The sequence below is a fragment of the Pseudophryne corroboree genome (genome assembly GCF_028390025.1).
Source record: "Pseudophryne corroboree isolate aPseCor3 chromosome 3 unlocalized genomic scaffold, aPseCor3.hap2 SUPER_3_unloc_12, whole genome shotgun sequence".
Classification (NCBI taxonomy): Eukaryota; Metazoa; Chordata; class Amphibia; order Anura; family Myobatrachidae; genus Pseudophryne; species Pseudophryne corroboree.
In genome coordinates this window covers 2,154,765-2,177,282 of record NW_026967500.1, presented here as the reverse complement: position 1 = coordinate 2,177,282, position 22,518 = coordinate 2,154,765, and the positions used below count along the sequence as shown (strand labels likewise).

Below are 22,518 nucleotides of genomic sequence, written 5' to 3'. Positions count from 1 at the left end.
CTTCCTGTGTGTGCAATCCTCACTTCCGGCTGTGATCTGCCGGCTGCCGCACTCATCCTCAAGGTATTGTTCCCTCATCCCACCTGTCTCCTGCTCCAACCTCTCCTAATACCCCCTCTCCTGCCCCAACCTCTCCTAATACCCCCTCTCCTGCCCCAACCTCTCCTAATACCCCCTCTCCTGCCCCAACCTCTCCTAATACCCCCTCTCCTGCCTCCATCCTCTCCTAATACCCCCTCTCCTGCCCCCAACCTCTCCTAATACCCCCTCTCCTGCCCCATCCGCTCCTAATTCCTGCCCCCAACCTCTCATAATACCCCCTCTCCTGCCCCCAACCTCTCCTAATACCCCCTTTCCTGCCCCATCCGCTCCTAATTCCCGCCCTCCTGCCCCATCTGCTCCTAATTCCCGCCCTCCTGCCCCATCCGCTCCTAATTCCCGCCCTCCTGCCCCCAACCTCTCCTAATACCCCCTCTCCTGCCCCCAACCTCTCCTAATACCCCCTCTCCTGCCCCCAACCTCTCCTAATACCCCCTCTCCTGCCCCCAACCTCTCCTAATACCCCCTCTCCTGCCCCCAACCTCTGCTAATACCCACTCTCCTGCCCCAACCTCTCCTAATACCCCCTCACCTGCTGCCTCAGACGTTCTCCTAATGCCCCCTCACCTGCTGCCTCTGACGTTCTCCTAATGCCCCCTCACCTGCTGCCTCTGACGTTCTCCTAATGCCCCCTCACCTGCTGCCTCTGACGTTCTCCTAATGCCCCCTCACCTGCTGCCTCTGACGTTCTCCTAATGCCCCCTCACCTGCTGCCTCTGACGTTCTCCTAATGCCCCCTCACCTGCTGCCTCTGACGTTCTCCTAATGCCCCCTCACCTGCTGCCTCTGACGTTCTCCTAATGCCCCCTCACCTGCTGCCTCTGACGTTCTCCTAATGCCCCCTCACCTGCTGCCTCTGACGTTCTCCTAATGCCCCCTCACCTGCTGCCTCTGACGTTCTCCCAATACCCCTGTCTGTCACCTACTGCCTCTGACGTTCTCCCAATACCCCTGTCTGTCACCTACTGCCCCAACATTCTCCTAATACCCCTCACCTGCTGCCCTTACATTCTCCTAATACCCCCTCACCTGCTACACCCTGTCTGTCACCTGCTAACCCTACATTCTCCTAATGCCCCCTCACCTGCTGCCCCTGACATTTTCCTAATGCCCCCTCACCTGCTGCTCCTACATTCTCCTAATGCCCCCTTGCCTGCGGCCCCCTGTCTGTCACCTGCTGCCCCTGACATTCTCCTAATGCCCCCTTACCTGCTGCCCAACTGTCACCTGCTGCCTTTACATTCTCCTAATGCCCCCTCTCCTGCTGCCTCTGACAATCTCCTAATGCCCCCTCACCTGCTGCCCTGTCTGTCCCTCACCTGCTGCCCAATGTCTGTCCCTGCTGCCCTTCTAACCTACCGCTCTTTGTCATTCTCCTGTTGCCCCTTCACCTATCTCCTGCCGCACCCCAGTCTTCTGCCACCAGAGCCATATCTAGGGCTAGGTGATCTGTGCAATCGCACGGGGCGCATGCGGCCGCGGTCTCTTTGAGACAGTATTCCATGTCTGGCTTTCCGCATGGGATAATGTTGAAAGTGTCTCACCCAAAATGGCCATCGCCTCAGAGCAGACACATCAGACTGTTTCTAGAGGAGATGGAGACCATTTTTGGAGGGACATTTACAAGACTGGCAGACGCGAACAGCATCCCCACCCGTCTCTCCTGCCGCTCTCATTCTCCAGATAATGGCTGCCGTATCCTATCTCGCCCTGCAACCCCCCCTTACCTGTGGCCCCCTGCCAGCACTTTCTGCTGCCCCCTACCTGTCCCTTCCCAGTCTCCAGCCGCTCCCCACCTGTCTCCTGTTGACCCCCTCACCTGCTCCCTTCCTCACCTGCTGACCATTGTCTTGCCCCCCTCCCCACACACATTCAGCCCCCTGCCTGCCATTACCCGTCTCTACTGCAACCCCTCCTCACCTACCACCTCCCCCCATCCTACTACCTCACTTGCTGCTGCCTGTCTTCTACTACCACCCTTTCCTGCTGCCCCCAGTCTGTTTCCTGCCGACCCTTAATATGCCACCCCGTCTGCCCCTGCTGCCACTTCACCTTCTGACAGCCTGTCTCCTGCTGCCCTTCTTGAGGTGAGGGGATCTGGGAGTGTCACAGTGACATCACTTATATCTATAGTAATAATACAGGGATATGACTGGGGAGGTGATGAGATCTGGGAGTGTCACAGTGACATCACTTATATCTATAGTAATAATACAGGGACATGACTGGGGAGGTGAGTTGATCTGGGAGTGTCACAGTGACATCACTTATATCTATAGTAGTAATACAGGGACATGACTGGGGAGGTGAGGGGATCTGGGGGTGTCGCAGTGACATCACTTATATCTATAGTAGTAATACAGGGACATGACTGGGGAGGTGAGGGGATCTGGGGGTGTCACAGTGACATCACTTATATCTATAGTAGTAATACAGGGACATGACTGGGGAGGTGAGGGGATCTGGGAGTGTCACAGTGACATCACTTATATCTATAGTAATAATACAGGGACATGACTGGGGAGGTGATGAGATCTGGGAGTGTATACAATGATATTTGGTGTCTCCCGCATTTCACAGGAATACACAGTAGTGAAGAAGACGCCCAGCTATCCCCACGTGTCAGGAGGACGTAGCAGGACCCAGAGCCCCTTCCCGGTGCCTCCACCTCACTCACTGATACATGAGAGACAATGACCAGAAGATCCTGGAACTCACCAACAAGATCATTCAGCTGCTGACTGGAGAGGTGACTGCTGGGAATGGGACATTATACAGTAACACCGGGGGATGTGTCTGGGTGATGACTGGAGAGGTGACTGCTGGGAATTGGACATTATACAGTAACACCAGGGGAAGTGTCTGGGTGATGACTGGAGAGGTGACTGCTGGGAATGGGACATTATACAGTAACACCAGAGGATGTGTCTGGGTGATGACTGGAGAGGTGACTGCTGGGAATGGGACATTATACAGTAACACCGAGGGATGTGTCTGGGTGATGACTGGAGAGGTGACTGCAGGGAATGGGAGATTATACAGTAACACCAGGGGATGTGTCTGGGTGATGACTGGAGAGGTGACTGCTGGGAATGGGGCATTATACAGTAACGCCAGGGGAAGTTATAGCGGAGCCGCTATTCCCCATGGTCCTGACGGAGTCCCCAGCATCCACTAGGACGTTAGAGAAAATAAGATTTTACTTACCGATAAATCTATTTCTCGTAGTCCGTAGTGGATGCTGGGCGCCCATCCCAAGTGCGGATTGTCTGCATTACTTGTACATAGTTATTGTTACAAAAATCGGGTTATTATTGTTGTGAGCCATCTTTTTTAGAGGCTACTTCATTGTTATCATACTGTTAACTGGGTTCAGATCACAAGTTGTACGGTGTGATTGGTGTGGCTGGTTTGGGTCTTACCCGGGATTCAAGATCCTTCCTTATTGTGTACGCTCGTCCGGGCACAGTACCTAACTGAGGCTTGGAGGAGGGTCATAGGGGGAGGAGCCAGTACACACCATGTGATCCTAAAAGCTTGCTTTTGTGCCCTGTCTCCTGCGGAGCCCGCTATTCCCCATGGTCCTGACGGAGTCCCCAGCATCCACTACGGACTATGAGAAATAGAATTATCGGTAAGTAAATTCTTATTTTTTCCCCCGTCAGATGAATTAAATGAAGTGTGTGAAGAAGCGTGGGCTTCCCCTGATAAGAAATTGGTAATTCCTAAGAAGGTACTAATGGCGTTCCCTTTCCCGCCAGAGGATAGGTTACGTTGGGAAACACCTCCTAGAGTGGATAAAGCGCTCACACGTTTGTCTAAAAAGGTGGCACTACCGTCTCAGGATACGGCCGCCCTTAAGGAACCTGCTGATAGAAAGCAGGAGGCGATCCTGAAGTCTGTATATACACACTCAGGCATTATACTTAGACCAGCTATTGCGTCAGCTTGGATGTGCAGTGCTGCCGCTGCGTGGTCGGATAAACTGTCAGAAAATATTGACACACTAGACAGAGACACGATTCTGCTAACAATTGACCATATCAAAGACTCAGTCTTATATATGAGAGATGCACAGAGGGAAGTCTGCCGGCTGGCATCTAAAATAAGTGCATTGTCCATCTCTGCTAGGAGATGCTTATGGACTCGCCAGTGGACTGGAGATGCAGATTCCAAAAGGCACATGGAAGTTTTGCCTTATAAGGGGGAGGAATTATTTGGGGATGGTCTCTCCGACCTAGTTCCCACAGCAACGTCTGGGAAGTCAGCATTTTTACCCCATGTCCCCTCACAGCCTAAGAAGGCGCCATTTTATCAGGTTCAGTCCTTTCGGACCCAGAAAAACAAGCGGGGAAAAGGAGGCTCTTTTCTGTCTAGAGGCAGAGGTAGGGGAAAAAGGCTGCAACAAACAGCAGGTTCCCAGGAGCAAAAGTCCTCCCCCCGCTTCCTCTTCCAAGTCCGCCGCATGACGACGGGGCTCCACAGGCGGAGCCAGGTACGGTGGGGGCCCGCCTCATGAATTTCAGCGATCAGTGGGCTCGCTCACAGGTGGATCCCTGGATCCTTCAAATAGTATCTCAGGGGTGCAAGCTAGAATTCGAGGCGGCTCCACCCCACCGGTTCCTAAAATCTGCCTTGCCGATTGCTCCCTCAGACAGGGAGGCAGTGCTAGCAGCGATTCTCAAGCTGTATTCCCAGCAGGTGATAATCAAGGTACCCCTACTTCAACAAGGCCGGGGTTACTATTCCACACTATTTGTGGTGCCGAAACCGGACGGTTCGGTGAGACCCATTTTAAATTTGAAATCCTTGAACACATACATACAAAAATTCAAGTTCAAGATGGAATCGCTCAGGGCGGTTATTGCAAGCCTGGAGGAGGGGGATTACATGGTATCCCTGGACATCAAGAATGCTTACCTGAATGTCCCCATTTACCATCCTCACCAGGAGTACCTCAGATTTGTGGTACAGGATTGCCATTACCAATTCCAGACGCTGCCGTTTGGACTCTCCACGGCACCGAGGGTATTTACCAAGGTTATGGCGGAAATGATGATACTCCTTCGAAAAAAGGGAGTTTTAATTATCCCATACTTGGACGATCTCCTAATAAAGGCACGATCCAAGGAACAGTTGTTAGTGGGAGTAGCACTATCTCAGGAAGTGCTGCGCCAGCACGGCTGGATTCTGAATATCCCAAAGTCACAGCTGGTCCCGACGACACGTCTAATGTTCCTGGGAATGATTCTGGACACAGTCCAGAAAAAAGTGTTTCTCCCGGAGGAGAAAGCCAGGGAGTTGTCTTCTCTAGTCAGAGACCTCCTAAAACCAAAACAGGTATCGGTGCATCACTGCACGCGGGTCCTGGGAAAGATGGTAGCTTCTTACGAAGCAATTCCATTCGGCAGGTTCCATGCCAGGATTTTTCAGTGGGACCTGTTGGACAAGTGGTCCGGATCGCATCTTCAGATGCATCGCTTGATAACCCTGTCCCCAAGAACCAGGGTGTCTCTTCTGTGGTGGCTGCAGAGTGCTCATCTTTTGGAGGGCCGCAGATTCGGCATACAGGACTGGGTCCTGGTGACCACGGATGCCAGCCTACGAGGCTGGGGGGCAGTCACAAAGGGAAGAAACTTCCAAGGACTATGGTCAAGTCAGGAGACTTCCCTTCACATAAATATTCTGGAACTAAGGGCCATTTACAATGCCCTAAGTCAAGCAAAATCCCTGCTCCTACACCAGCCGGTGCTGATCCAGTCAGACAACATCACGGCAGTCGCCCATGTGAATCGACAGGGCGGCACAAGAAGCAGGATGGCAATGGCAGAAGCCACAAGGATTCTCCGATGGGCGGAAAATCATGTACTAGCACTGTCAGCAGTGTTCATCCCGGGAGTGGACAACTGGGAAGCAGACTTTCTCAGCAGGCACGACCTCCACCCGGGAGAGTGGGGACTTCATCCAGAAGTCTTCCAAATGATTGTAAATCAGTGGGGTCGTCCACAGGTGGACATGATGGGGTCCCGCCTAAACAAAAAACTAGAGAGATATTGCGCCAGGTCAAGAGACCCTCAGGCGATAGCTGTGGACGCTCTAGTGACACCGTGGGTGTACCAGTCAGTTTATGTGTTCCCTCCTCTACCTCTCATACCAAAGGTATTGAGAATAATAAGAAAGCGAGGTGTAAACACAATTCTCGTGGTTCCGGATTGGCCAAGAAGAGCGTGGTACCCGGAACTTCAAGAGATGATCTCAGAGGACCCGTGGTCTCTGCCGCTCAGACAAGACCTGCTACAGCAGGGGCCCTGTCTGTTCCAAGACTTACCGCGGCTGCGTTTGGCGGTTGAACGCCGGATCCTGAAGGAAAAGGGCATTCCGGAGGAAGTCATTCCTACGCTTATTAAAGCTAGAAAAGAGGTTACAGCAAATCATTATCACCGCATATGGCGGAAGTATGTTGCATGGTGTGAGGCCGAAAAGGCCCCAACAGAGGAATTTCAACTAGGTCGATTTCTGCATTTCCTGCAAGCAGGAGTTAATATGGGCCTAAAACTAGGCTCCATTAAAGTACAGATCTCGGCTCTGTCGATTTTTCTTTCAAAAAGAACTAGCTTCAGTACCTGAAGTTCAGACATTTGTGAAAGGAGTGCTGCATATTCAGCTCCCATTTGTGCCTCCTGTGGCACCTTGGGATCTCAACGTGATGTTGAGTTTCTTAAAATCACATTGGTTTGAGCCACTAAAAACCGTGGATCTGAAATATCTCACGTGGAAAGTGGTCATGTTATTGGCTTTGGCTTCAGCCAGGCGTGTGTCAGAATTGGCGGCTTTATCATGTAAAAGCCCTTATCTGATTTTCCATATGGATAGGGCAGAATTGAGGACTCGTCCCCAATTTCTCCCAAAGGTGGTGTCAGCATTTCACCTGAACCAGCCTATTGTGGTGCCTGCGGCTACTAGGGACTTGGAGGACTCCAAGTTGCTAGACGTTGTCAGGGCCCTGAAAATATATGTTTCCAGGACGGCTGGAGTCAGAAAATCTGACTCGCTGTTTATCCTGTATGCACCCAACAAGCTGGGTGCTCCTGCTTCTAAGCAGACTATTGCTCGCTGGATTTGTAGTACAATTCAGCTTGCTCATTCTGTGGCAGGCCTGCCACAGCCAAAATCTGTAAATGCCCATTCCACTAGGAAGGTGGGCTCATCTTGGGCGGCTGCCCGAGGGGTCTCGGCTTTACAACTTTGCCGAGCAGCTACTTGGTCAGGGGCAAACACGTTTGCAAAATTCTACAAATTTGATACCCTGGCTGAGGAGGACCTGGAGTTCTCTCATTCGGTGCTGCAGAGTCATCCGCACTCTCCCGCCTGTTTGGGAGCTTTGGTATAATCCCCATGGTCCATTCGGAGTTCCCAGCATCCACTAGGACGTTAGAGAAAATAAGAATTTACTCACCGGTAATTCTATTTCTCGTAGTCCGTAGTGGATGCTGGGCGCCCATCCCAAGTGCGGTTTATCTGCAATACTTGTACATAGTTATTGTTAACTAAATCGGGTTATTGTTGAGCCATCTGTTGAGAGGCTCAGTGGTTTCATACTGTTAACTGGGATTCATATCACGAGTTGTACGGTGTGATTGGTGTGGCTGGTATGAGTCTTATCCGGGATTCAAAATCCTTCCTTATTGTGTACGCTCGTCCGGGCACAGTGTCCTAACTGAGGCTTGGAGGAGGGTCATAGTGGGAGGAGCCAGTGCACACCAGGTAGTCCTAAAGCTTTCTAGAGTGCCCAGTCTCCTGCGGAGCCGCTATTCCCCATGGTCCTTTCGGAGTTCCCAGCATCCACTACGGACTACGAGAAATAGAATTACCGGTGAGTAAGTTCTTATTTTCATGTTATTAGGTATTCATTGCCCTTGCTATTACCTGCAATATGGTATGTATTGGAGATATAAAGACAATTGCCATATTGTGTGACTATAGCAGGACAGGCCATAGTGTGTGACATGAGGAGAGCCAGGCAGATGTGTAGCTCATTACCATTTGTATCACATATGTGAGTCCATTGTGTGAGGTGTGATAGGTGTTGCTGGTAATGTAATCAGAACAATGACTGAGTGACTGGTAAGATAGCTGCCAGCCCAGGTTATGTATCTAGGTCATCAGGTCATCTGGGAGGTAATTAGGTTAGAACTCCCAGAGGATGTACAATGGGTCTCCACAGCAGGATACTGGCTGAAATAGCCTTGGGATATACTGACCCAACCTCCTGAGTAGACTGATTGGCACCAGAGGGGAGCTGCCAGTCAGGTATATAAGGAGAGCAGGTCTCAAAGGAAGAGAGTCTATTGTGGTGGATCCTGTGAATCAGACATCAGCAGGAAACACTCTGAGCTGGGCATCACTGTGCCACCAGAGGAAACCCTACCAGGACAGGGTCAGTGTGAGTCAGTACCCCAGGCTGGGGGACACATGACTGTCTAGCAAGAGGTAGTGGTAAGGATACAGATTATTGCTACTTATGGATGCTGACTGCAAGAGGCTGCTGGAGGATACGTGCTACCAATTACTCTGTAACATGTGACTATTTTATGGTGGTGTGCTGTCATAATAAAGACTTATTTATATATATATATATATATTCTGATCTGCCCGAGTGAATTGAATCCCACAGAGGGTAACCACCATCCCAGTGAAGCGTGGTTTCATCACACTGATATTATACTGTTTCACCTCAGTTTAATCTGACTGTATTCAAATGTTGTTATAGTGTTTTGTTTTTTCTCTGACGTCCTAGTGGATGCTGGGAACTCCGTAAGGACCATGGGGAATAGCGGCTCCGCAGGAGACTGGGCACAACTAAAGAAAGCTTTAGGACTACCTGGTGTGCACTGGCTCCTCCCACTATGACCCTCCTCCAGACCTCAGTTAGAATCTTGTGCCCGGCCGAGCTGGTTGCACGCTAGGGGCTCTCCTGAGCTCCTAGAAAGAAAGTATATTTTAGGTTTTTTTATTTTACAGTGAGACCTGCTGGCAACAGACTCACTGCTACGTGGGACTGAGGGGAGAGAAGCAAACCTACCTGCTTGCAGCTAGCTTGGGCTTCTAAGGCTACTGGACACCATTAGCTCCAGAGGGATCGAACACAGGCCCAGCCTCGGTCGTCCGGTCCCGGAGCCGCGCCGCCGCCCCCCTTGCAGAGCCAGAAGACGGAAGAACCAGGAGAAAATCGGCGGCTGAAGACTCCGGTCTTCAATAAGGTAGCGCACAGCACTGCAGCTGTGCGCCATTATTCCCACAGCACACCACACGCTCCGGTCACTGGTGGGTGCAGGGCGCTGGGGGGGGGGGCGCCCTGGGCAGCAATTAGATTACCTTTTAGCAATAAAAACACACATAATACAGTCTAGCACTGTATATGTGTAAAAACCCCCGCCATTAAACTACATAAAAGGATAGAAGCCCGCCGCTGAGGGGGCCGGGCCTTCTTCCTCAGCACACCGGCGCCATTTTTTCTTCACAGCTCCGCTGGAAGGACGCTCCCCAGGCTCTCCCCTGCAGTATCCTGGTACACAAAGGGTGGAAAGAGAGGGGGGGGACATAAATTTAGGCGCAAAAATTGTATATACAGCAGCTACTGGGTAAACACTGAGTTGTAGTGTAATCCCTGGGTTATATAGCGCTGGGGTGTGTGCTGGCATACTCTCTCTCTGTCTCTCCAAAGGGCCTTGTGGGGGAACTGTCCTCAAATAGAGCATCCCCTGTGTGTGTGGTGTGTCGGTACGCGTGTGTCGACATGTCTGAGGTAAAAGGCTCCTTTAAGGAGGTGAGAGCGGATATGTGTGTGGGAGGGTGTCTCCGTCGACAACGCCGACACCTGTTTGGATATGTGTAAGTGCTGAGGTAAACTTATTGCACAAAAGGTTAGGGAACAGACAGGAAATCTACCCTGGTCTGTCCCTATGTCACAGAGACCTTCAGAGTCTCTCTATGCTCACTATCCAAATTGACAAACACTGATATCGACACGGAGTTTAACTCCACTGTCGACTATGATAATGCAAAGTTACAGCCAAGAGGGCTAAAAAATATTCAATATGATTATTGGAATAAAAGATGATTTGCATATCATTGATGACTCGTCTGTCCCTGACACGAGAGTACACATGTTAAGGGGAAGAATGCTGAGGTAAATTTCCCTCCTCTCATGAGGAAAAAGAGCGGGAATCTCCAGACAAGAGACGGCAGCTTCCCACAAGAGAATTCTCAGGTTGTATCCTTTTCCCACTAGGGCCCGGATGTGTTGAGAATCTTCCCCTTGGGTGTCCTGTTTGCACTAGCTATTCTCATGGATCCTGCAGAAAGTGTGCACATTATATTAGACTACCCAGACCGGCGATTGTGTCGGCATAGGTTTATAGCGCTGTTGCAGCGTGGACAGGTACCTTATCAGCAGAGATTGAGACCCTAGTATGCATATAAATATATTAAGATGCTGTCTTAAGTGATAGATATATAATTATAAAGCATGCCCAAAGGGACATGAGTATACTGGGTCCTAGAGTCAAAGCTATGTTTCTGCTTGACATGTCCGGTAGAATATACATTGGACAGATGATGCCGACTTAAGAGGCATATGGAAGGCTGAGGATTGAGTGGAGAAAGGTTCTCGGGCCTGGTCTCCACAGCTATAGTGGGTAATTCTGCTAGTTTGCCCTATATTCCTACACAGCCTAGGAAAGCACGACATTATTAAATGCAGCTTTCGAATAAAGAAACAAGAAAGTCTGAGGTGAATTCTTTCTTGTCAGAGCCGGGGGCAGAGGAAAAGAAGCTGTACAACACAGCTAGTCCCCAGGAACAGAAGTCCTCCCCGGCCTCTACAAAAATCCACCGCATGTCGCTGGGGCTCCACAGGCGGAGCTAAGCCCGATGGGGACACGCCTTCGTAAGTTCAGCCACAAGTGGGTTCACTCCCTGTTAGATCACTGGGCAATAGAAATTGTGTCACAGGATTACAGGCTGGACTGTGAGAGGATGCATCCTCACCGATGGCCCGGCGGGCTTCCCCCCAAGAGAGGGAGCCAGTGTTAACTGCAATTCACAAATTGTATCTTCAACAGGTGGTGGTCAATGGTCCCCTCCTTAAACAAGAGGGTGTTATTATTCGACCATGTTGTAATCCCGAAACCAGACGGTTCGGTTAGACACATATTGAATTAAAATCCCTGAACATATACCTGAAAAGGTTCAAGTTCAAGATGGAATCGCTAAGAGCGGTCATTGCAAGCCTGAAAAGGGGGAGACTTTATCATGAATCGGGACATAAGGGATGCATACCTTCAGGTCCCCATTTATCCACCTCATCAGGCGTACCTCAGAATTGCGGTACGGGATTGTCATTACCAATTTCACCAAGGTAATGGCGGATATGATGGTGTTCCTGCGGAAGCAAGGTGTCACTATTATCACATACTTGGATGATCTCCTCATAAAAACGAGATCAAGAGAGCAGTTGCTGGACAGCGTATCACTTTCTCTGGAAGTGAAACGGCAACACGACTGGATTCTATATATTCCAAAGTCGCAGTTTGTTCCTACAGCTCATCTGCCTCGCCTAGACACAGACAAGAAAAGGGTTTATCTCCCGATAGAGAGAGCTCAGGAGCTCATGACACTGGTCAGGAATCTATTGAAAACCAAAACAGGTGTCGGTGCATCTGCACTCGAGTCCTGGGAAGGATGGTGGCATCATACGAGGCCATCCCCTTCGACAGGTTCCATGCGAGGACCTTCCAATGGGACTTACTAGACAAGTGGTCCAGATCACATCTTCAGATGCATCGGTTAATCACCCTATCCCCTAGGGCCAGGGTGTCTCCCATGTGGTGGCTGCGGAGTGCTCACCTTCTCGAGGGCCGCAGATTCGGCATTCAGGACTGGGTCCTGGTTACCACAGATGCAAGCCTCCGAGGGTGGGGGGCAGTTACGCAGGGAAGAAATTTCCAAGGTTTGTGGTCAAGTCAACAGACTTGCCTTCACATCAATATCCTGGAAGTCAAGCGGAGATCCTACTTCGCGACCAACCGGTTCTGATCCAGTCAGACCGCAGGGGCTCATGTAAACCGCCAAGGCGGCACAAGGAGCAGGGTGGCGAGGGTAGAAGCCACCAGAATTCTTCGCTGGGCGGAGAATCAAGTAAGCGCACTGTTAGCAGTGTTCATTCCGGGAGCGACCTCCACCCGGGAGAGTGGGGACTTCATCAGGAAGTCTTCACGCAGTTTGCAAATTCCCCGAGATTTCCCGGAGGAGAAAGCCAAGGAGCTGTCATCTCTAGAGGCCTCCTGAAACCAAAACAGGTGTCGGTGCATCACTGCACGCGAGTCCTGGAAAAAATGGCAGCTTCCTACGAAGCAATTCCATTCGGCAGGTTCCATGCAAGAACTTTTCAGTGGGACCTGTTGGACAAGTGGCCCGGATTGCATCTTCAGATGCATCGGCTGATACCCTGGTCCTTGGAGACAGGGTTATCTCTGCTGTGGTGGCTGCAGAGTGCTCATATTCAAGAGGGCCGCAGATTCGCCATACAGGACTGGGTCCTGGTGACCACGGATGCCAGCCTTCGAGGCTGGGGGGCAGTCACACAGGGAAGAAATTTCCAGGGACTATGGTCAAATCTGGAGATTTCTATACACATAAATATTCTGGAACTAAGGGTCATTTACAATGCCCTAAGTCAGGCAAGACCCTGCTTCAAAACCAGCCAGTACTGATCCAATCAGACAACATTACGGCAGTCGCCCATGTAAACCGACAGGGCGGCACAAGAAGCAGGATGGCGTGGCAGAAGCCACAAGGATTCTCCGATGGGTGGAAAATCACGTGTTAGCACTGTCAGCAGTGTTCATTCCGGGAGTGGACAACTGGGAAGCAGACTTCCTCAGCAGACACGACCTACACCCGGGAGAGTGGGGACTTCATACAGAAGTCTTCCAACTGATTGTAAACCGTTGGGAAAGGCCACAGGTGGACATGATGGCGTCCCGCCTAAACAAAAAGCTAGAAAGATATTGCGCCAGGTCGAGAGACCCTCAGGCAATAGCTGTGGACGCTCTAGGGACACCGTGGGTGTACCAGTCTGTTTTATGTGTTCCTTCCTCTTCCTCTCATACCCAAGGTACTGAGGATATTAAGGAAAAGAGGAGTAAGTACTATACTCATTGTTCCGGATTGGCCAAGAAGAACTTGGTAACAGGAACTTCAAGAAATAATCTCAGAGGACTCATGGCCTCTACCGCTCAGACAGGACCTGCTGCAGCAGGGTCCGTGTCTGTTCCAAGACTTACCGCGGCTGCGTTGACGGCATGGCGGTTGAACGCCAGATCCTGAAGGAAAAGGACATTCCGGAGGAAGTCATTCCTACGCTGATTAAAGCTAGGAAAGAAGTAACCGCAAACCATAATCACCGCATTTGGTGAAAATATGTTGCGTGGTGTGAGGCCAGGAAGGCCCCAACAGAGTAATTTCAGCTGGGTCGATTTCTGCACTTCCTACAGTCGGGAGTGACTATGGGCCTAAAATTGGGTTCCATTAAGGTCCAGATTTCGGTTCTGTCGATTTTCTTCCAGAAAGAACTGGCTTCACTGCCTGAAGTTCAGACATTTGTAAAGGAAGTGCTGCATATTCAGCCCCCTTTTGTGCCTCCAGTGGCACATTGGGATCTCAACGTGGTGTTGGATTTTCTAAAATCACACTGGTTTGAACCACTTAAAACCGTAGATTTAAAATCTCACGTGGAAGGTGGTCATGCTATTGGCCTTGGCTTCGGCCAGGCGTGTGTCAGAAGTGGCGGCTTTGTCGTGTAAAAGCCCTTATCTGTTTTTCCATATGGATAGGGCAGAATTGAGGACTCGTCCCCAGTTTCTCCCTAAGGTGGTATCAGCTTTTCACTTGAACCAACCTATTGTGGTGCCTGCGGCTACTAGGGACTTGGAGGATTCCAAGTTACTTGACGTAGTCAGGGCCTTGAAATTTATGTTTCCAGGACGGCTGGAGTCAGGAAAACTGACTCGTTATTTATCCTGTATGCACCCAACAAGCTGGGTGCTCCTGCTTCTAAGCAGACTACTGCTTGCTGGATTTGTAGCACAATTCAGCTTGCGCATTCTGCGGCTGGACTGCCGCATCCTAAATTTGTAAAAGCCCATTCCACAAGGAAGGGGGCTCTTCTTGGGCGGCTGCCCGAGGGGTCTCGGCTTTACAACTTTGCCGAGCTACAACTTGGTCAGGGTCAAACACGTTTGCAAAATTCTACAAAATTGATACCCTGGCTGAGGAGGACCTTGAGTTCTCTCATTCGGTGCTGCAGAGTCATCCGCACTCTCCCGCCCATTTGGAAGCTTTGGTATAATCCCCATGGTCCTTACGGAGTTCCCAGCATCCACTAGGACGTCAGAGAATATAAGATTTTACTCACCGGTAAATCTATTTCTCGTAGTCCGTAGTGGATGCTGGACCATCCCAAGTGCGGATTGTCTGCAATACTTGTATATAGTTATTGCCTAACTAAAGGGTTATTGTTGAGCCATCTGTTGAGAGGCTCAGTTATATTTCATACTGTTAACTGGGTATAGTATCACGAGTTATACGGTGTGATTGGTGTGGCTGGTATGAGTCTTACCCGGGATTCAAAATCCTTCCTTATTGTGTCAGCTCTTCCGGGCACAGTATCCTAACTGAGGTCTGGAGGAGGGTCATGGTGGGAGGAGCCAGTGCACACCAGGTAGTCCTAAAGCTTTCTTTAGTTGTGCCCAGTCTCCTGCGGAGCCGCTATTCCCCATGGTCCTTACGGAGTTCCCAGCATCCACTACGGACTACGAGAAATAGATTTACCGGTGAGTAAAATCTTATTTTTAAATCTTTTTAGGTAGAACGTCTGTCTGATATTAAAACAGAAGATACAGAGGGAGAAGAAGAGACGTATGTGACTGATATAAAGGCAGAAGATATAGAGGGAGAAGAAGAGACGTATGTGAGGGGTGATCAGCAGTGTAAGGAGGAGGAGATCCCTACAGATATCAGCACAGGTGAGTAATAAACACTTATTACAGAAGTCACATATTCTCATTGCTCAGTCACTACAGCAATCTCTTATCCTGCACCCTCCTCCACCATCCGCTCTGTTCTCAGTTGGGTGTTTCTAACACAAGGCTATCCATGACAAATATCACATGTAGAGAGTTTTCTCATACGTCCTAGAGGATGCTGGGGATGCTTCGAGAACCATGGGGTATAGACTGGATCTGCAGGAGACATGGGCACTTTAAAAGGGGTGTGAACTGGCTCCTCCCTCTATGCCCCTCCTCCAGACTCCAGTTTAGAATCTGTGCCCAGTGAGACTGGATGCACACTGAGGAGCTCTCCAGAGTTTCTCAGAAAAAGACTTGTTAGGTTTATTTTCAGGGAGAACTGCTAGCAACAGTCTCCCTGCATCGTGGGACCTAGGGGAGAGAAGCAGACCTACTTCTGTGAGTTTCAAGGCTCTGCTTCTTAGGCTACAGGACACCATTAGCTCCTGAGGGTCTGAACGCTAGGTACGCCTAGATGCTCGTTCCCGGAGCCCGCCGTCACCCCCCTTGCAGAGCCAGAAGTCAGAAGACAGGTGAGTAGAAGATCAGAAGACTTCAGTGACGGCTTTGAGGTACCGCACAGCGGCCGCGCTGCGCGCCATGCTCCCACACACAACGGCACTACAGGGTGCTGGGCGCAGGGGGGGGGGCACCCTGGGCAGCATGTAAGCCCTCAATATGACTGGCAAAAGTGGTTTTCAGGTGCCTAGGCACTGAATCCGGTCCCCCGCCAGTATAGAAATGTAAAAAGATAGCGGGGCTGAAGTGCGCCATAGAGGGGGCGTGGCTTAGACCTCCCAGCTCTCACCAGCGCCATTTTCTTTTCAGAGCTGCAGAGATGCTGGTCTTCCTCTCCACTGCTGTACAAGTAACGGGGCAAAACAGGGGGGGGGCACAGTTATTTTGGTGCTATTTAATATAATATAAAAGCGCTACCAGGTCTGGGGCTTTGTATAAAGGTGTTCAGAACCGGGCTAGGCGCTGGGGTGTGAACCTGCAAACTCCCTGTGTTTCTCTGACAGGCTTTACTGTGGGTCTGTCCCCTATATGCCCAGTGTGTTTGTGGGTGTCGGTGCACGTGTGTCGGCATGTCTGAGGCAGAGTGCTGTTCCCAGGAGGAGACTGGATTAGGGAAAGAAACGGCTGTGGGAGTGACCCTGTCGGCACCGTCGACTACTGATTGGGTAAATGTTTTGAGTGCTTTGAATGCGAATGTGGCTCGGTTGAATAAAAGATTGGATAAATCTGAGTCTCAGAACCAGGCATGGAAAAAATCCGTAGAGGATGTGTTGTCCCAGGTTCAGACTCTCTCGGGTTCACAAAAGCGTTCATTTACCCAGAGAGCAGATACAGATACCGACACGGATTCTGACTCCAGTGTCGACTATAGTGATGCCAGACGAAATCCAAAACTGGCCAAGAGCATTCAGTACATGATTGTGGCGATAAAAGACGTGTTACATATCACGGAGTACACTGCTGTTCCTGATACAAGGGTCTGCATGTATAAAGGAAAGAAACCTGAGGTAACGTTTCCTCCCTCTCATGACCTGAACCCTTTTTTGAAAAGGTTTGTAAAACTCCTGACAAGAAGTTTCAAATTCCCAAGAGAATTCCGCCGGCATATCCATTCCCCTCGGGGGGATAGGGAAAAGTGGGAGTCACCCCCCACTGTGGACAAAGCTTTATCACGGCTGTCCAAAAAGGTGGCGCTGCCGTCCCCCGAAATGGCAGCCCTAAAGGAACCTGCGGATCGTAAGCAGGAAAATACATTAAAATCCATTCATGTCACTACAGGTACGCTGCTCAGACCTGCTGTGGCATCGGCATGGGTGAGTAGCACTATTGAAAAATGGGCAGATAATTTGTCATCTGATATAGATACCCTGGATATGGATAGCGTTCTTTTGACACTAGGTCATATCAGGGATGCTGCAGCCTACCCAAAGGAAGCTGCGAGGGATATTGGCCTCTTGGGATCGAGGGCCAATGCCATGGCAGTCTCAGCCAGGAGAGCATTGTGGATTCATCAATGGAATGCTGATGCTGACTCTAAGAAGGCTATGGAGTCTCTGCCGTATAAAGGTTGTGTCTTGTTTGGAGACGGTGACACTGACCTGGTATCTACGGCTACCGCGGGTAAGTCGTCATTTTTACCTTATGTTCCCGCGCAACAAAAGAAAATGCACCACTATCAGATGCTGTCCTTTCGTCCCAGTAAGTACAAAAAAGGCAGAGGGACTTCCTTCCTTCAAGGGGAAGAGGAAAGGGAAAAAGGTCACCGGCTGCGGCAAGTTCCCAAGAGCAGACGTCCTCCCCGGCTTCTGCCAAATCCACCGCATGACGCTGGGGCTCCTCTGGAGGAGTCGGCACCGGTGGGGGCACGTCTCAAACTCTTCAGTCAGTTCTGGGCTCGTTCAGCCCTAGACCCATGGGTTTTGGAAATAGTGTCCCAGCTAGAGTTTCAAGACGTTCCCCCTCGCCAATTTTTCAAATCGGTCTTACCAGCTTCTCTTCAGGACAGGGAGGTGGTATGCAATACAAAAATTGTGTCTAAATCAGGTCATTGTCAGGGTTCCCCTATCGCAACAGGGAGAAGGCTTTTATTCCAGCCTGTTTGTGGTCCCGAAGCCAGACGACTCAGTCAGGCCTATCCTGAACCTCAAATCCCTCAATTTCTACCTTAGGAAATTCAAGATGGAATTTCTCCGGGCAGTGATCTCCAGTCTGGAGGAGGGGGAGTTTATGGTATCGGTAGATATAAAGGATGCCTACTTGCATGTTCCCATTTATCCTCCATATCAGGCTTATCTGAGGTTTGGAATGCAGGATTGCCATTATCAGTTTCAGACGTTGCCGTTTGGTCTGTCCACGGCTCTGACAATTTTCACTAAAGTAATGGCGGAAATTATGGTACTCCTGCGCAAGCAGGTAGTCACAATTATCCCGTACTTGGACGATCTCCTGATAAAGGCGAGATCCAAGGAGCAATTACTGCAGAACATGACGCTCTCCCTGACAATTCTGCAACAACATGGTTGGCTCCTAAACTTGCCAAAGTCCCAGTTGGTTCCGACAACACGGCTGTCATTCCTGGGTATGATTCTGGACACAGAATTGCAGAGAGTCTTTCTTCCAGTGGAAAAGGCTCTGGAAATTCAGAACATGGTCAAACAGATTCTGAAACCGGCAAGAGGGTCGATTCATCAATGCACTCGGTTGCTGGGGAAGATGGTGGCGGCCTACGAGGCCATTCAGTTTAGTAGATTCCATGCCAAGGTGTTTCAGTGGGACCTGTTGGACAAGTGGTCCGCGTCTCACCTACACATGCAACGGAAAATAATCCTGTCCTCCAGGACCAGAATCTCCCTTCTGTGGTTGCTGCACAGTTCTCACCTCCTAGAGGGTCACAGGTTCGGGATTCAGGATTGGATCCTGGTGACCACGGATACAAGTCTCCGAGGCTGGGGAGCAGTCACACGGGGAAAATTTCCAGGGAAAATGGTCAATCCAGGAAGCTTGTCTGCACATAAACATTCTGGAATTAAGGACCATTTACAACGGCCTTCTGCAAGCGGAACATCTTCTGCGCGGTCTGCCCGTCTTGATTCAGTCGGACAACATAACAGCAGTGGCGCATATAAACCGCCAGGGCGGAACAAAGAGCAGAGCGGAAATGGCAGAGGCAATAAAAGTTCTCAGCTGGGCGGAAAGACATGCAAGCGCTCTGTCAGCGATCTTCATTCCAGGTGTGGACAACTGGGAAGCAGACTTCCTCAGCAGACACGATCTCCGTCCAGGAGAGTGGGGTCTTCATCAAGAGGTCTTTGCAGAAGTGACAAGTCGTTGGGGAATTCCTCAAATAAACATGATGGCGTCTCCCCTCAACAAGAAGCTTCGGAGATATTGTTTCAGGTCGAGGGACCCTCAAGCAATAGCGGTGGACACCGTGGGTGTTTCAGTCGGTCTATGTGTTCCTTCCACTTCCACTCATTCCAAAAGTGTTAAAGATCATAAGAAGAGCAAGGGTTCATGCAATACTCATTGTGCCAGACTGGCCAAGGAGGGCCTGGTATCCGGATCTTCAGGAAAAACTCATAGGAGATCCCTGGCCTCTTCCTCTACGAGAGCATCTGTTACAGCAAGGGCCGTGCGTGTATCAAGATTTACCGCGGCTGCGTTTGACGGCATGGCAGTTGAACGCCAAATCCTAGCCCGAAAGAGTATTCCCAGTGAAGTCATTCCCACACTTCTTCAGGCTAGAAAAGAAGTGACGGCGAAACATTATCACCGTATTTGGAGAAAATGTGTGTCTTGGTGTGAATCCAAGAAGGCTCCTATGGAGGAATTCCAGCAGGGGCGTTTTCTCCATTTTCTGCAAGCAGGTGTGGATGCGGGCCTAAAGTTAGGCTTCATTAAAGTACAAATTTTGGCCTTATCAATTTTCTTTCAAAAAGAATTGGCCTCCCTTCCAGAAGTTCAGACTTTCGTGAAAGGCATGCTGCACATCCAACCTCCCTTTGTGCCCCCAGTGGGATCTTAATGTGGTGTTGCAGTTCCTGCAATCTCATTGGTTTGAACCTTTACGTAAGATTGAGTTGAAATTCCTTACTTGGATAGTAGTCATGCTGTTGGCCTTGGCATATGCAAGGCGGGTGTCTGAGTTAGCGGCTTTGTCTCACAAAAGCCCCTATTTAGATAGAGATCCATGTAGATAGAGCAGAGTTGAGAACTCGTCAGCAATTTCTGCCAAAAGTGGTTTCATCGTTTCACGTAAACCAGCCTATTGTGGTGCCAGTGGCTACTGACGCCTTGGCGGAATCGAAGTCTCTCGATGTGGTCAGATCTTTGAAAATTTATGTCGCCAGAACGGCTCAGATTAGGAAAACAGAGGCTCTGTTTGTCCTGTGGGCTCCCACCAAGATTGGGGCTCCTGCTTCCAAGCAGACTATTGCACGCTGGATCTGTATTATGATTCAGCAGGCTCATTCTACGGCGGGATTGCCGTTACCAAAATCGTTTAAGGCCCACTCTACCAGAAAGGTGGGCGCATCCTGGGCGGCTGCCCGAGGGGTCTCAGCATTACAGCTTTGACGAGCAACTACTTGGTCGGGATCAAACACCTTTGCGAAGTTTTACACGTTTGGTACCCTGGCTGATGAGGACCTCTTATTTGGTCAATCTGTGCTGCAGAGTCATCCGCACTCTCCCGCCTGTTCTAGAGCTTTGGTATAAACCCCATGGTTCTTGAAGCATCCTCTAGGACGTATGAGAAAATAGGATTTTAATACCTACTGGTAAATCCTTTTCTCTTAGTCTGTGGAGGATGCTGGGCGCACTATGGGTGAGACACTTTTGTTTGTTTTTTCATATTTTTGCTCTGCCGGCCAGCGTGTTACACATTTAATTTGTCTAGTAATATTGTTGCTTGGGACCCCTTGGCACTTTGAGGTCCAGTACAGGGGTCCCCTTTGTACCCTCGCCAGGCATGCATATGGATATTGGAAATGGTTTCCGCAAGCTTGGAGACAGCAGTGTTTTCCCTCTTCATCCTCCATGTCAGCCATTGCAATGATAATTTACAAAGGGAACTCTCTTCATGCTCCTTACATCCCTGCTGCTCTAGTCCATATACTGATGGTTCCATCATCCATCAGAAGCAGGAGACATATGGTAATAATATAACCCTCCAAGCACTGGAACTAATGCGGAGAACTCAGTCCTTTTACTATAAATCACTTTTCCAAGGAGCGTAATCTGCATCAGCAGGCCCGTATCCAGAAACCTGGCAGTGGTAGGCAACGGTTGAGGACCTCTGTCTGCAGTTACCAACAGCACAGAAGTTGTCTGCAGGGGTATCTGCAGATCTTCTTCTGCTATCCCCTCAACAGCCCCTACCCCATCCTTTGGGCCTTACATCACTGTTGCCCCCTCCAGTGGATTATTGCTGGATGTCACCTGGGGGATCCTCCATCTTCCCCAGATCGCTCACCTCCCCCATCCTGACCGGCTGAGGGCCTGGCTGAATGCTATTCTTAGTCTTGCTGGCATCTCCTTCATGACCCCAGGTGCATTATCCCTTTCTCTCCTCTGTGCTATGCTGGCTAGACTTGAGTCTTCTACATCACAGAGAAGACTGGGTTGCAAGTGTTGTCTCCTAACATCCACTGTATCAGCATTTGCTTGGATGTCTCCTAGTGCTGACATAGTTACAGTCCACAAAACTTTTATGGGGCTTACAGTAGCGCAACATTTCCCCATCTAGTTCCTGCTCTGATCTTGGGTTATCAGCCTCTGTTACACGTGTCCTTTCTAAACCACAAGGTACAGACCAGCACTCAGATTTCAGATCCTCACTCTCCAAATTGCTGGAGGAAACTCTGCCACAATGTAATTTAGCCCGTCCTCATATGGGTGAAATATATAAATATATTCTTACTGAACATGATTACCAGCATTGAATCAATTATCACCCAATATAATATACATGTCGATTGTGTAACAACAAATACACTTGTTTGTTTATTCCATTATTCACCTTTATACATTTACCTTTGTGTTTAATATATCACTGATTTATCTTACATACTTTACTGTACTTAATAAAGGTTATATATTATTTATTAGTGCGCAAACAGGACATCACTTTCTCTTCTTTGGTGTTTTATTATTGCAAAGCCCAAGTCACCTCTAGTAATCCCACATGAGCGTCCATGTCACCTCTAGTAATCCCACATGAGCGTCCATGTCACCTCTAGTAATCCCACATGAGCGTCCATGTCACCTCTAGTAATCCCTCATGAGCGTCCATATCACCTCTAGTAATCTCACATGAGCGTCCGTGTCACCTCTAGTAACCCTACATGAGCGCCCATGTCACCTCTAGTAATCCCTCATGAGCGTCCATATCACCTCTAGTAATCCCACATGAGCGTCCGTGTCACCTCTAGTAATCCCACATGAGCGTCCGTGTCACCTCTAGTAATCCCACATGAGCGTCCATGTCACCTCTAGTAATCCCACATGAGCGTCCATGTCACCTCTAGTAATCCCACATGAGCGTCCATGTCACCTCTAGTAATCCCACATGAGCGTCCATGTCACCTCTAGTAATCCCACATGAGCGTCCGTGTCGCCTCTAGTAATCCCACATGAGCGTCCGTGTCACCTCTAGTAATCCCACATGAGCATCCATGTTGGTCAGTAAGACAATACAGAAGGAAATTATAGGTCAGTAAGACAATACAGAAGGAAACTGTGGGTGAGTAAGACAATACAGTAGGAAACTATA

General features: G+C 49.8%; 2 protein-coding genes across 2 annotated transcripts in view; one reads left to right on the top strand and one right to left on the bottom strand.

Annotated features, from left to right (window-relative positions):
- Positions 1-22,518, bottom strand: part of LOC134983324 (uncharacterized) — a 509,434-nt gene that overhangs the window by 190,727 nt on the left and 296,189 nt on the right. The window lies entirely within an intron of this gene.
- Positions 10,197-22,518, top strand: part of LOC134983319 (gastrula zinc finger protein XlCGF17.1-like) — a 50,168-nt gene continuing 37,846 nt past the window's right edge. Inside the window, exon 1 of the mRNA XM_063949036.1 lies at positions 10,197-10,288. Coding sequence (XP_063805106.1) covers positions 10,197-10,288 — 92 coding nt within the window. The remainder of the gene's footprint in view (positions 10,289-22,518) is intronic.